At 44.4% G+C, this 13,257-nt stretch overlaps 2 protein-coding genes across 3 annotated transcripts in view; one reads left to right on the top strand and one right to left on the bottom strand.

The window, feature by feature from the left end:
• NUSAP1 (nucleolar and spindle associated protein 1) overlaps positions 1-12,673 on the bottom strand; it is a 30,318-nt gene extending 17,645 nt beyond the window's left edge. Inside the window, exons 1-4 of one of the 2 annotated variants that reach the window (XM_010847986.1) lie at positions 12,378-12,673; positions 6,648-6,716; positions 5,287-5,481; positions 3,655-3,811 (exon numbers count right to left, since the gene is read on the bottom strand). In XM_010847986.1, coding sequence (XP_010846288.1) covers positions 3,655-3,811; positions 5,287-5,481; positions 6,648-6,716; positions 12,378-12,470 — 514 coding nt within the window. In that variant the 5' untranslated portion in view covers positions 12,471-12,673. Of the gene's footprint in view, positions 1-3,654; positions 3,815-5,286; positions 5,482-6,647; positions 6,717-12,377 lie in introns of both variants that reach the window. The other variant, XM_010847984.1, reaches the window with a different exon arrangement.
• Positions 12,674-12,730: 57 nt separating this feature from the next.
• Positions 12,731-13,257, top strand: part of OIP5 (Opa interacting protein 5) — a 10,851-nt gene continuing 10,324 nt past the window's right edge. Inside the window, exon 1 of the mRNA XM_010847983.1 lies at positions 12,731-13,171. Within this exon, the coding sequence (XP_010846285.1) occupies positions 12,850-13,171 (322 nt within the window). The 5' untranslated portion in view covers positions 12,731-12,849. The remainder of the gene's footprint in view (positions 13,172-13,257) is intronic.

Raw genomic sequence — 13,257 nt, 5'->3', positions numbered from 1 at the left:
TCTTCGGATGGAGATGACTTGGCGGTCTCATCCTCCATCTCCATTCATCCTCTCACTCTCAATTTCCGACCAGCTCAGGCCTCCCCTCCGAGCTCCAGACCCTGCGTGTTCCCCGCCACGGCTCCTTCCTCCTTTCCCTCCCCCTCCAGGGACCCCCGCGTCAAATCCCCCAGACCAGGATTTGGGCCTCCTCGGCATCTCCCACTGGGCTTCAGTTCGGGGGCCTCTACCTGCTCCACTCGACTGTCCTCCCCGCCACATCCCCGCACTGTTTTTCTCTATGGACGAGTGCATGACTCGTCCCTCCCCCACAAAAGTACCCCGAGGGGTCCTGGCTAGACAGCCGGGAACTTGAGAGTTGAAGCCCGCCCAACGAGAGGCCCCGGTCTCGCTCGGCGCCCCAACCCAGACCATGCCTCGGGAGGCCGGGAGTGTGAAGCCGGCCCGAGGGAGTCACGGCCGGGAGCCTAGGGACAATTCCTGAGCCGACGAGGCCCAGGCTCGAACTAATATTATTTTTAGTTTGAGGTAATCTACTAAATACTGTGTAAGTGACTTTTCAAGAAATGCTACTTATGAAGTCATACATCCTTAACGTTTCCCAATGCATCTGAAAAACAAGACAAAAGAATGAATGGATAGAGCTGGAGGGGCTGCAGTGGCTTTTGCTTGGACCTTGGCCATGAAATAGGATATGTAAAGAGTCAGAGCCACTCTTCACAGCACGCTTATTATAAATGAAAATATAATAACTACAACAAAGGAACAACCTAGCAGACACCTCTATAACCAAGTGATGCACGTTAACAAGACTGGTCATAGGACAAACCAAACAATACCTGTGCCCTCTGGGGTGCTGACTATGAAGGACACTGTGTCCTAGTTTGTGGGATTCTTGCCAATAGGGCATGATCTGATTCTAACCATCAACAACATTAGACAAACTAAGTCAGAGGACCCAAGAAACTGGTCTGTATTTTAAAAACGTCAACACACTGGGAGACAAAGGAAGGCTGAGGAACTGTTCCATATTAAAATAGTTTAAAGAGGCATGGCAACAAAATGCCAAGACTGAGTCTGCCTTTGTTTTAAGGGACACTGCTGGGATGAAATCTAAATAAGCCTGTCTAAATAAGGTTAGTTATCAAGTCTCATACTTTCTAGCCTTAGATGCCTCCTTACTCTCAAAAATTGAGGACCCCAAAGAATTTTTGTTCATGTATCAATATGTACCATACTAGACTTAAAACTAAGACATTTAAAGATATTTGATTCACTAAAAATATACCCACTATACCTTAACATAATTAAAAATGACTAAAGTTTCTAAATAAAAAAAATGAGTAGAGTGGTTATTTTTTCTTTTCTTTTACAATTTCTTTAACGTCTGATAATAAAAGGCAGCTGGATTCGCTCATCTGCTCCTGCATACACTATGTTGTGATATATTGTTCTGGTTGAAGAAATACATGAAAACAAATTTTGCCATATACAGCTACGTGGTTAAAAGTGAAGACTATTTAATGGCCTTTTAAGATAATTGTGGATATTCTTCTTTGATACTATACCAAACCTTGACAAGTGGTTGTTTGTTAGAGGTTAACTATCATGTGGACTATGAACTGCACTCTGTACATTTGTGAGAAAAAGTCCTTATGTTTTAAGAAACACACAGAAATATTTAAGGATAAAAAGGCATATATCTGAAACTTACTCTCAAGCAGTTTATGAAAAAATGTATACAACACATGTAAGTATGTATATACATATAAGTAGAAAAGTAAAGCAAATATGGCAAAATATTAATATTTGTGAAATCTAGGTGAAAGATATATAGGAACTCGTGTTACTGTTCTTACAACTTCATGTCTAAAATTATGTCAAAATAAAATTTAAAAAATTCCTCTCACCAGAAACTACATGATCCGATTTTTCTCCTTCAGACAGCCTGCACTTCAGTGGGCAAACCTGACTTACAGGATCTACCCTCATTTTTCCCATGCCTTCAAATCTGAGTCCTAGGGGTAAGTCTTCTCGACAACGTGATTGGTGGAATACCAGACATTTGTAATTCTACACCCACCTCTGACTCTGTCATATTGCTTTACATTCCCCTCATCTCAAGATTTCAAAGCGGGTTTATGAGGCATATCCATCAGAATTACCTGGGGATGCTTATTAAATCTGCAGAATTTCAAGCTCACCTCAGACCTACTGAATTAGAATCTCTACTCCTTTAACTTTCTAAATTTAGTAACACATTCAAAATGCTGGGGAAGATGGGAAGGCTCAGCATTAGAAATTCTGCATTAAACTGCTTGGTGGACATGAGTGGATCATTTCTCTCCCAGTCCCCTCAGGCAGACATCAGGTCCCAGACAGACTACTGGGATGAAGCAAACACTGAGACATTGCTGCAACTGGCAGGCCACCTGAGGGATGAAATCAGAAAGCGCCAAGTCCTATTAGGTAAAGGGGAACTGAAGTTTTCTGGCCTTTTTTTTTTTTTGGTGGCCACACCATGAACCATGTGGGATCTTAATTCCCTGACCAGGGACAGAACCCACGCCCCACTCAGTGGAATGAAGGAGTCCTAACCACTGAACTGCCAGGGATGTCTTCTGGCTTTACTAAAACAAACATTTAGTTGAGCAGGTTTAGAGAAGAAGTTTTTAGGTTACAGACTAAGTAAAATATACATTTATCATAATAAAACAGTCACACTGCTGGGAAGGTAGACCATGAAGATCCCTTTTAATTGTCCTACTTGAGGGGGCTAACAGGCCTTTGTACCTGTCTCTGGAGCAGGCCAGAAGGAGCTAATGGGTAGAATGTGGGTTCCCCTCACCCTGCCTAGCGATTAACTGCCTGAAACTTTCCAGCTATCACTCTTATTCTGGTTTCTACCAGTTGTTAAAGGTGACCCGATGGCCTGCTACACTTGGTTCTAACTTTTGCTCTCACTGCAGAACGCTGTGAAATTCTATATAGTGCTATAATGGGTGGAACAGTTTTCCCGAAAGAGATAAGCTGAAGTCTTGATGTCTGGTAACTGTGCAATGACCTTATTTGGAAAGGTTCTTTGTAGATGTAATCAGCTTAAGCTGAGGTCACTGGGATAGACCTGGGCTTCCCAGGTGATGCAGAGAGAAAGAACCTGCCTGCCACTGCAGGAGATGTAGGAGACGCAGGGTTCGACCCTGGGTCAGGAAGATCCCCTGGAGTGGGAAATGGCAACCTGCTCCGATATTCTTGCCTGGAGAATCCCATGAACAGAGGAGCCTGGTGGGCTACAGTCCACGGGGCTGCAAAGAGTCAAACGTGACACACACAATCCAATATAACTGGTATCCTTTTAAGACAATATAAAGAAAAGGACACACACAGAGAATGCCACATGACGAAGAGGCAGAGATTTAGCTGCAAGCCAAGATCTAGAACCACCACCAGAGGTTCAAAGCGGCCAGGAAGGATTCTCCCCAATGTGGAAGAGAATGGCCCTACTGACAGCTTAATTTTAGACTCTAGCCTCTAGAACTGTGAGACAATAAATTTCTAAGTTGCCCAGTTTGTGGCACTTTGTTACAGCAGTCCTAGGGAATTAAAGCACAGTCACCCTAGCAATTTTAGATTTTTAAAAAATTACTTGCATACCATCTATTCCATGTTTTCCTGAGGACACCGTATTCTCATCTCCTTGACTCTCATTGGGTAGAGAAGGAACTTCTACCGCAGTTCTGAGAACCTGATTTTCATGCTTTTCTTGATTCTGGGATTTAGTAGGGCCACATAGTTTTATCTCTGAATGATTCTGCTAGAAATTTTAAAAAGAAATAAATTATTTAAATGACAAGTAATCACATTTGAAAATTTCCATGAGTAATCTGAAAAAGTCTCATCACAAGAAAAATTTAACTATGTGAGGAGATGGATGTTAAGTGAACACTGTATATACTGTGAAATGATCATCCCAAATATTGAATCATTACAATGTACACCCGAAACTGATAGTGTGTTATGTGTCAGTTATACTTCAATTAAAAAAAATATCATTAGGGACTTCTCTGGTAGTCCAGTGGTTAAGACTCCGCCTTCCAGTGCAGGGGACATGGGTTCAATCCCTGGTGGGGGAACTAAGATCCCACATGCTGCAGGGAAACTAAGCCAGTGAACTGCAAATGAAGAGCCTACAAGTCACAACAAAGACCCAGCACAGCCAAAAGAAAAAAAAATATATCATTTAAAACACCGCTTATCCCTGGTGGCTCAGACGGTAAAGCATCTGCCTGCAATGTGGGAGACCTGGGTTCGATCCCTAGGTTGGGAAGATGCCCTGGAGAAGGAAATGGCAACCCACTCCAGTACTCTTGCCTGGAAAATCCCATGGACTGAGAAGCCTGGCAGGCTACAGTCCATGGGGTCACAAAGAGTCGGACACGACTGAGTGACTTCACTTTATAGTCAGACATAAAAAAAGGAAAGAAAAAAGTAATCACTGTCTTCCAAAGATAGGTACCAAATGGAGGGGGAAAAGGAGTTACAGAAAGAAAAGGAAGAGACTAAGCTCTTTCTGAATGGCAGATCGGGTTCTCTGCCTCACCACGTGTTGTGAGAATGTGCGTTTGGGCGTAGGAGAGACTAGGGCCAACTGGAGGCATACATGGCAGAGGAAGCCCTTGGAGGGAGGAGAAACCAACACTGAAGGACCTCGACAGGCTGACGAGTAAGGTCCTACACAAAGCTAGAACATAAAAGTTAGGACCATCTTGCAAAAGTTACATATGAATGAGAGGATAATAAAACCAGAATCCTCTCAAAGCCAGTGGGGGAAGTGCCTGGAATCATATGACCACACTGCTCAAAGACTAAGCTGATCACTAGGCCCAGGACAAGTTAGGAAGGAAGAAAAAAAAATATTGTATTTGATACTGATATCTCTTTCCTTCTTATTTACTATACACCTCATTTAAGTAAACACTTAATGAATGTTCCTATTTATTTAATATACGTTTAATTTGAACTTATACTTCTATTTCGGCTGCACCCCACAGCTAGTGGGATCTTAGTTCCCCAACCAGGGACTGAACCTGGGCCCTTGGCAGTGAAAGCATGGTGTCCTAGCTACTGGACCACAGAGAAGACCCTGTGCTTAGTACTTAATAAGTACTTCCTGAGTGCCAGTCCCTGAGGTGTGATGATAAAGCCAGAATTGGGTCTGAGCTCAGAGCAGTGTTTACCATCACCTGATATCATAAAGGAATAAGAGAAAGCTCCCTAATAATATACCAGATTGGGCACAGGTGGTAGCTTCTTTTCAGTCTGCACATTTCCATTTGCCTGTGAGTCGGGGCTCCTGTGGACAGTCTTACGCCTTCCTCTGGTTTTGGTGACATGGTCATCCGGCTCCCTCTCAGCTTGTTCCTGGCTGCTGGTCTGTATCTCAGGCTCATCACAAGAGGATGCAGAAGTTTGAATTTCATCCTGGAAAAAAGACATTAATCTGCCATGTCCCATGTATACAGTTACAATGCTCAGGAAGAATCAGAATTTAAACTGAATAAAAAAAATATTACATATGCAAGAGATAATTTTAAAATTCTCCAGCATGAAATTACAGGCACAGTCGAGAATTACAAAGTATTCAAAAAGAAATAATCACACTTAACCCAAGCTAAAAAACTAGGCTAGCAAAGCATTCAAAGGTATATTAGTGTATGTAAACAAGGAAATTATTATTACTAGTTTTTTGGCCACACTGCTCGGCTTGCAGGATCTTAGTTCCCCACCCAGGGATCGAACCCAGGCCCATGGCAGTTAAAGTGCCAAGTTCCAAACACTGGACCACCAGGGAATGCCCACAAATTATTAAAAGTGCATGAATTAATTTATGCTATAACTAATACAATGACAGCTAACATCATTGACCCATTTAGGTGTCAAGCCCTGTCAAAACTCTCTGGTGTGGGTCTGCAGCAGCCATGACAATCACTCCCAGCAACAGTGGTTTATAGTTTACCACAGGTCACTCTCATAGTCTCCACTGCATGTGACTCATAACACTCAATTCAGCAAAGCAGATGTTATTTCCATTTCAAAGAACAGGAAACTAATAATCAATAATTTGAGTTTTCCAAGCTTACGTACACACAAAAGACAGAGCTCCTACTTGGTTTTTCTGACTTCAAATCCAGTTCCCTCCCTATTCATACAATTTGGCATAAACTTCAGTTCAATTCAGTTGCTCAGTCGTGTCCAACTCTTTTCGATCCCATGAATTGCAGCACGCCAGGCCTCTCTGTCCATCACCAACTCCCGGAGTTTACCCAAACTCACATCCATTGAGTCGGTGATGCCAGCCAGCCATCTCATCCTCTGTCGTCCCCTTCTCCTTCTGCCCCCAATCCCTCCCAGCATCAGGGTCTTTTCCAATGAGCAACCAGTAATTAACTTTTGCATTTATTTGAAACATCTAACTTAGCAGACTATAGAGGCAGTTTTGCCATTTATAAGAATAATGAAAGGGATTTACAACTACTAATAATTTGTTATTTGGTAACAAATACCATGTTTTAAGTCATCAGCAACTGTGTTTCTCATTCATTAACTGATTGTTTTGCTATTTAATGGGTGATGAAAATGTTACTTACCTGATTTTCATTTTCTTTTCTTGCTTCATTTTTAAGATGAGCTTTTAAGGCCCTTAACAGCTTGTCTGCCTGCAGAAAAGTGAAAGACCTTATCAGTAGAGTCAAAAATCAAATAAGCAAGAAAAGATTCATTGAACATCTTCTCCTGTTCTTGTATTCATCAAATGTCCTCTAGACAGGCTGGCAGAGAAGGCAATGGCACCCCACTCCAGTACTCTTGCCTGAAAAATCCCATGGACGGAGGGGCCTGGTGGGCTACAGGCCATGGGGTCTCTAGGAGTCGGACACGACTGAGCGACTTCACTTTCACTTTTCATTTTCATGCATTGGAGAAGGAGATGGCAACCCACTCCAGTGTTCTTGCCTTGAGAATCCCAGGGACGGGGGAGCCTGGTGGGCTGCCGTCTATGGGGTTGCACAGAGTCGGACACGACTGAAGTGACTTAGCAGCAGCAGCAGCAGACAGGCTGGAGTAGGATGACCAAGATAGACTTGGTTCCTGTCCCCAGAGATTCCATAGCACAATGGGGAAGTCAGAGAGGAAAGTGGCAATTACAGTGTGGTGGGGTAAATGCCAGCGTGAGGAAGCTTAGATGTTGTGTGAGAACACAGGTAGGTGCTGCACTAGGGTTGAGTCCAGTAGGTAAACGTACAGGCCAGCTCTAAGATAAAGGCATGAGGTCACCAGATGCTGAAGCAGAAGAACAAATAGGAGACTGGAAAGTAGGGAAAAGGGTAAAGAAACTGCATGGGAAGGCCAGAATGAGTGCAGTTTCAAGAACTAAAGTTCAGTGTGGTCTGAGCACGGAGCTGTTTAGACAGGCTGGTGAGAGAGAATATTGGGAAAGTGGGCCTGATCCTATCAGGCCTTGTAAGACTCTTAAGAGGATGACCTTTAAAGGCAGTCTGCAGAGTTTGTTGCAGGGCAGTGGGTTCTGCATTTTTGGGGATGATGACTCTGTCTGTACAATGTGCATGATACATTTGATGAGGGTAGGATGGAAGACAGGGAACCTGCAAGGAAGCTGTTGTAGGAAACCAGAGACAACTGTGGCCTGAGCTAGAACAGGGCTGAGGCCACATGGACGAACTAATAACTTTCCTAGTAAGTAAAATCAATGTGAATGTGGGGGCTGAGGAAAAGGGAAATTTTATTACACCCAGGTTTCTGGCTTGGGTACCTAGTGAAGCATATGTGTGTGTGGCGGTAGTAGGGGGGAGGTATGTGGGCAGTCCCTAAAATGTGTGTGTGTTAGTCGCTCAGTCGTGTCTCTTTGTGACCCCATGGACTATAGCCCGCCAAGTTCCTCTGTTCATGGAATTCTCCAGGCAAGAATACTGGAGTGGTTAGCCATTCACACATTCCTGACTCAGGGATCCAACCCAGGCCTTCTCCATTGCAGGCAGCTTCTTTACAGTCTGAGCCACCAGCACCACCTAGGAAGCTCAGTCCCAAAGACGGAGAACTCCAAATACAGAGTCTTAGGAGGATGGTTACAGGTCTCCAGGGAGTTCCTCCTTCTACCAAGGGAACCTTTCCTTCCAGTTCTTTCCTGAAAGAGGAATACTAATCTGATGGGTTATGTTTTCCTATGCTTTAGAAGGTCAAGCACATGGCTGGGCTCCCTCTTCCTACCAGCCATGCAGATTTCCTTCCCAAGGGGTGCCCGGCTACCAGTCTCTGTTCTCTGCTTGTACCGTTTACAACTGGCTATGTGTCCAGGCAAGAATGGGTTTCCCTGGTGGCTCAGTGTATGAGATGCAGGAGACATTCGATCCTGGGGCTGAGAAGATCCCTGGAGGAGGAAATGGCAGTCCACTCCAGTATTCTTGCCTGGGAAATCCCATGGACAGAGGATCTGGCAGGCTACAGTCCAGGGGGTCACAAAGAGTCGGACATGACTTAATGACTGAACAATAACAACCAGGCAAGAGAGGCAGAGATCCCAATTTAGTTTGAGCTTCTGGGCACAGGATAGACTGTGCTTAGGCTGTGAGTTTTACCTGAAGGCTCTGTATCAAGGTATCAAGCACCATGTCAGCTAGTACTAATAAAGGAATACATTCTTTTCTACTTGTTTTTTGAAACTCTCTTGGGAAGTGGGTGAATTGGTAGGAAAGAATTAGGCATTAGGCATTCTTCGTTCTTCTGACTTATTTCCCCCCTCAATCATTTTACTGAGGTATGACTGACATTGTTGATATTTAATGTATACAAATTGATATGTTTGTGTGCTAAGTCCCTCAGTCATGTCCAACTCTTTGTGACCCATGGCCTATAGCCAGCCAGGTTCCTCTGTCTGTGGGATTCTCCAGGCAAGAATATTGGAGTGGGCTGCCATGCCCTCCTCCAGGAGATCTTACCAACCCAGGGTTCAAACCCGCATCTCTTACATCTCCGGCACGGGCAGGCGGGCTCTTCACTTGTGAACCCGTCTTCACTGCCAAACCATTTATCACCTCCAGGTTACCTACTGTCCTGTTTGGATTCTGTGGGGTTTGGTTTTTTTGGAGGTAAGAGCATTTAACGTAAGATCTATTCTCTTGGGCGTTCCCTGGCAGTCCAGTGGTTAAGATTCCACACTACACTGCAAGGGGCACAGGTTCAATTCCTGGTCAGGGAAGTAAGATCCTGCATGTCGTGTGGTTCTGTAGGAAAAAAAAAAAATCTATCCTCTTAGCAAATTTTAAAGTATTGTTAAATCTGTATGCTGCACAGATTTCTAGAACATCTTAAAATGCTGTGACAGGACTTCCCTGGTGGTCCAGTGGTTAAGAATCTGCCTTGCAATGAAGGGGACTCAGGTTCCATCCCTGGTCCAGGAACTGAGATCCCACATGCCACAGGGCAACTACTGAGCCCTCAGGCCACAACTAGAGAGTCCATGTGCAGTAATGAAAGATCCTACATGACACAATGAAGATTCTGATACAGCTAAATAAAGAAATTTAAAAAAAAAAATGCTGTGAAAACCTCAAACATGAAACAATGATGAAATGCGGTGCCTGTGGCAGAGGCAGGGGCTCTAGCAGCTGCCAGCCCCATCTACTGAGTCTCTGTGCTACAACTACTGAAGCCTGTGTGCCCTAGAGCTCCACAACGAGTAGCCAGTGCAATGGGAAGCCCACGCATCGCCACTAGAGAGTAGCCCCCGATCACCACAACTAGAGAAAGTTGGTGAGCAGCAGTGAAGACCCCAGTGCAGACAAAAGTAAAAATAAATAAAAATTAACATAAAATGTGATTGTGCACATTATGGAAATGAGCCACCAGAGTAAGAGAAACCGATGTAGCAGAGAGGAATAATTGCAGGAATTGTAGCCCCAGAGAGGGCAATGGGATCTCTAGCACAAATGGCCAGGCTGCCCTGAGGCACAGCCTTTTACTATAACATATAACAAGTGGGTCTGGGGATGGAACGATGAGGCTATTCTCAGCTTGACTGCATCTGTTTTTCCATGACCTAAGAGAAGTCATCAAGTGTTGGAAGGGAGCCAATTTGAGGTAAGAAGATTGGAAATAATTATCCTTAATAATGGGAAAATTAATGACTACCAAAGACATGTGGGAGAATCAAATAAATCATAAATTAAATTCATGGTCACATTTAAATTAAGCACAGTGAACAAAGTTAGATGATCTCCAGCCAGGGTCAGCTGGTTGGTACAAGCAAGGATTAAGTGTATAGCTGGGTTTACCCAGTTGTGGAGTTTGCCAGGTGAGGGAAGGGAGCTGCAATAAAGTGGAAAGAGCAGAAGTCTTTATAATCTAAGCTTGTAATAGTGAGAAAAGGACCAGTGGCTGTACAATAAATCTTAGTAACTGTCCCTTCCTTTTCCCTTACTATTAAGAGTAGTATCTCACTATTATATACAGAATGTATATACAACAAGGTGGTACTGTATAGCACAGGGAAGTATATTCAATATCCTGTGGTAAACTATAATGGAAAAGAATATATATATACACGTATAACTGAGTCAATCTGCTGTACAGCAGAAATTAACACATTATAAATCAACTATACTTGAATAAAATAAATTTATAAAAAGAAAAGAACACTGTTGATGGTGTGGAAGTTAGATTTTAAAAGGAGAAACTGGCTGCAGTTGGTTATGAGAAAAACATAGGTGAGACTTTCAGAAAAATTGAACCCGAGTCCCCACTTTTGAACTTAAAATAGCTCTTCAGAGATCCAAAAAGTTATGGGGCCTTAATATTAGCCAGAGCTCCAAACTCAAGTAGGAAACCTCCATAATAACTTTGTCAAAAGAACCACCTTCTGGTGCATTACTCTAGCACTGCCAAGAAGTGATTGTAAATCGTAGTTCTGAATAACAGTCCAACACATCCCAAATAAAACGTACTGCACTTAGTGCTATAAAGACTTCCAAGATGGACAGATGAGATCTCTGTTCAAGGCACTTGACATTCAGTAGAGAAGAGAACATAGCTATACAAATAACTAGAGTGCATGGTGGAAGCCTGCAAGAGTAGAGAAAAAGTACTTGAAATTACACTGCCTTAAAGGTGTGGAGGGTCCCTGGGATTACTGGGGCGGTGGACCTGTGGCCAAGGGAATGAAGAGGAGGGGTAAAGAAAAGGTGCCAGGTCAGTGATGACATTTCAGTTGGACTGTGAAGAGTAACTGGGAATTATTCATGCAGGTAAAGGACAGAGAAAGGGATCTGAAGCCAAAGGATCAGAATTAGCAAAGGCAGAAAGACGGATAAAGGTGCTAAGTGTTCACGCAGCAGTCTGGATGCTGCTGCCTTGGATAAAAGACTCCAGCCAGACCGCAAAAAAATAATGAAAGGGACTTCAAAGACTTTGTTCATGAAGCATTGGGAGGCCATTAAATATTAATACTATAGCTCAAAAACATCTCCAGAGATAGTTCTTTATCCTTCAGCCCCAACTGGTAGCTGGGTACTGATTATTTTAATTAATTTAACCACTTAAAATATCTGTGAGGACTGATCTTAACATTCACTCAGTTTAAATACTACAGCTTGCAGAATAAATCTCCAGAGTATACTTTAATATTATATGGGGAAACTCTACTAAATATACAGAACAATATATACATCCAATTCCGAACTGAACATTTTCCCCCAAACGTTTGCCAGTATCAGAGTCAAAGACCTCATCGGTTTTGAATAGAATACTACCACAACAATGACCAATAGACGAACGATCCTACTGAATCAGAGCTGAGTTAAACTTATCCACGGGGGAGGTTCCCTAAAAATCATCCTTTCTTCCAGGTCCTCCATTCAAGTAGCAGGAAATTTTGGGACCTCTTACAATTTACAGAACTGTTAGCTGTCTGGAGTTTTCCAGAAGCAAAGGCCATTTATAAAAGTGTTAGCTGTTTGGAGTTTTTCGCGACTGCCTATTAACTAGCGTTTAGATGCAGCATTCCTTTAGTTTTCTAAAGGGCCTGCGTTTCCTAACCGATGGACTGATAAATAGAGTACTCCCAATAAAACCAAAGCTAACAATTTTGGAGGCGGGCATCTTTGTGAGTTCCTGTAAGAGTCAGCCTCAACAAAGGTGAAAACTTTGACACCCTCTCGGTTTTGCAGTTACTTGGACCCTTGGATGAACCAAAATCTACCGCCCCAGGGCCGGGACAGTAGCCTCAGCCCTCGAAATTACCGCTCGGTCCCCTCCCACAGCGTCTCAAAGAAGCCGCATATCCTATCCCCCCGTCACCGGCCCCGTACCCTGAGGTTAGCCCGGAGGCCCAGACTCTTGGCCAAGTTCTGCAGGTCACTGTACTTGAAGGAGTTCAGCTCCTCCAGGGAGGGAACGATCATGGCGAACTGCAATCCAGGCAACGACGCAGAGGTCCGGTACCTAACTCGCTAAAGCGCCGCTCAACGCTCAGGCGCCACTCTAAGCGTTGACCAAACCGATATTTATAGAGAGTTTGAATTACGTAAGCTGCACTTCCATTGGTTAAAAATGCGTTAAAGGCGCGGGTCTTCCGGTACTGACCAATAGGATGGCTGACTTCCCTTCCACCTGACCCACGATCTCCTTCACACCTCCCCAAAACCTAGGCGCCAAACGGCGTATCCAGGCAACAAAGTGCGCGGCAGAGCCCCGGGTTCACGTTGTCCAATGAGGACGCAGGAAAAGAACTTGGGGTGGGGCCTGAATAGTCTTTGAAACGGTGGCGCCGACTGCGGGAAAATGGCTGCTCGGCCGCGGAGGCATATCTCTGGAATTGCAAAGCAGCCACAGGGTGACTTCTGTGATGGGGCTAAGAAAGCGATTGATGAACCTTCTTTTGCGACTTCCATGGAGTGGGACACGCAGGTGGTGAAAGGGTCTTCGCCGGTCGGCCCCGCAGGGCTGGGGTTGGAGAAGCTGCCGTCCCGCCCGCGGCTGCCGCAATGGCTGCAGCCCGGGAGATGCGCCGTGTTCCAGTGCGCGCAGTGCCACGCCGTGCTCGCTGACTCTGTGCACCTCGCCTGGGACCTGTCGCGGTCCCTCGGGGCCGTGGTCTTCTCCAGTGAGTGAGCGCGGCGCCTTCTCACTGGGTGACTGAGAGCCCGCTGGGAGGAAAGCGGGATGAAAATTTGGAAGGAAATTAACTCA

The sequence above is a fragment of the Bison bison genome, unplaced genomic scaffold (genome assembly GCF_000754665.1).
Source record: "Bison bison bison isolate TAMUID 2011002044 unplaced genomic scaffold, Bison_UMD1.0 scf7180017864259, whole genome shotgun sequence".
Classification (NCBI taxonomy): Eukaryota; Metazoa; Chordata; class Mammalia; order Artiodactyla; family Bovidae; genus Bison; species Bison bison.
This window is presented reverse-complemented; position numbering and strand designations above follow the sequence as displayed.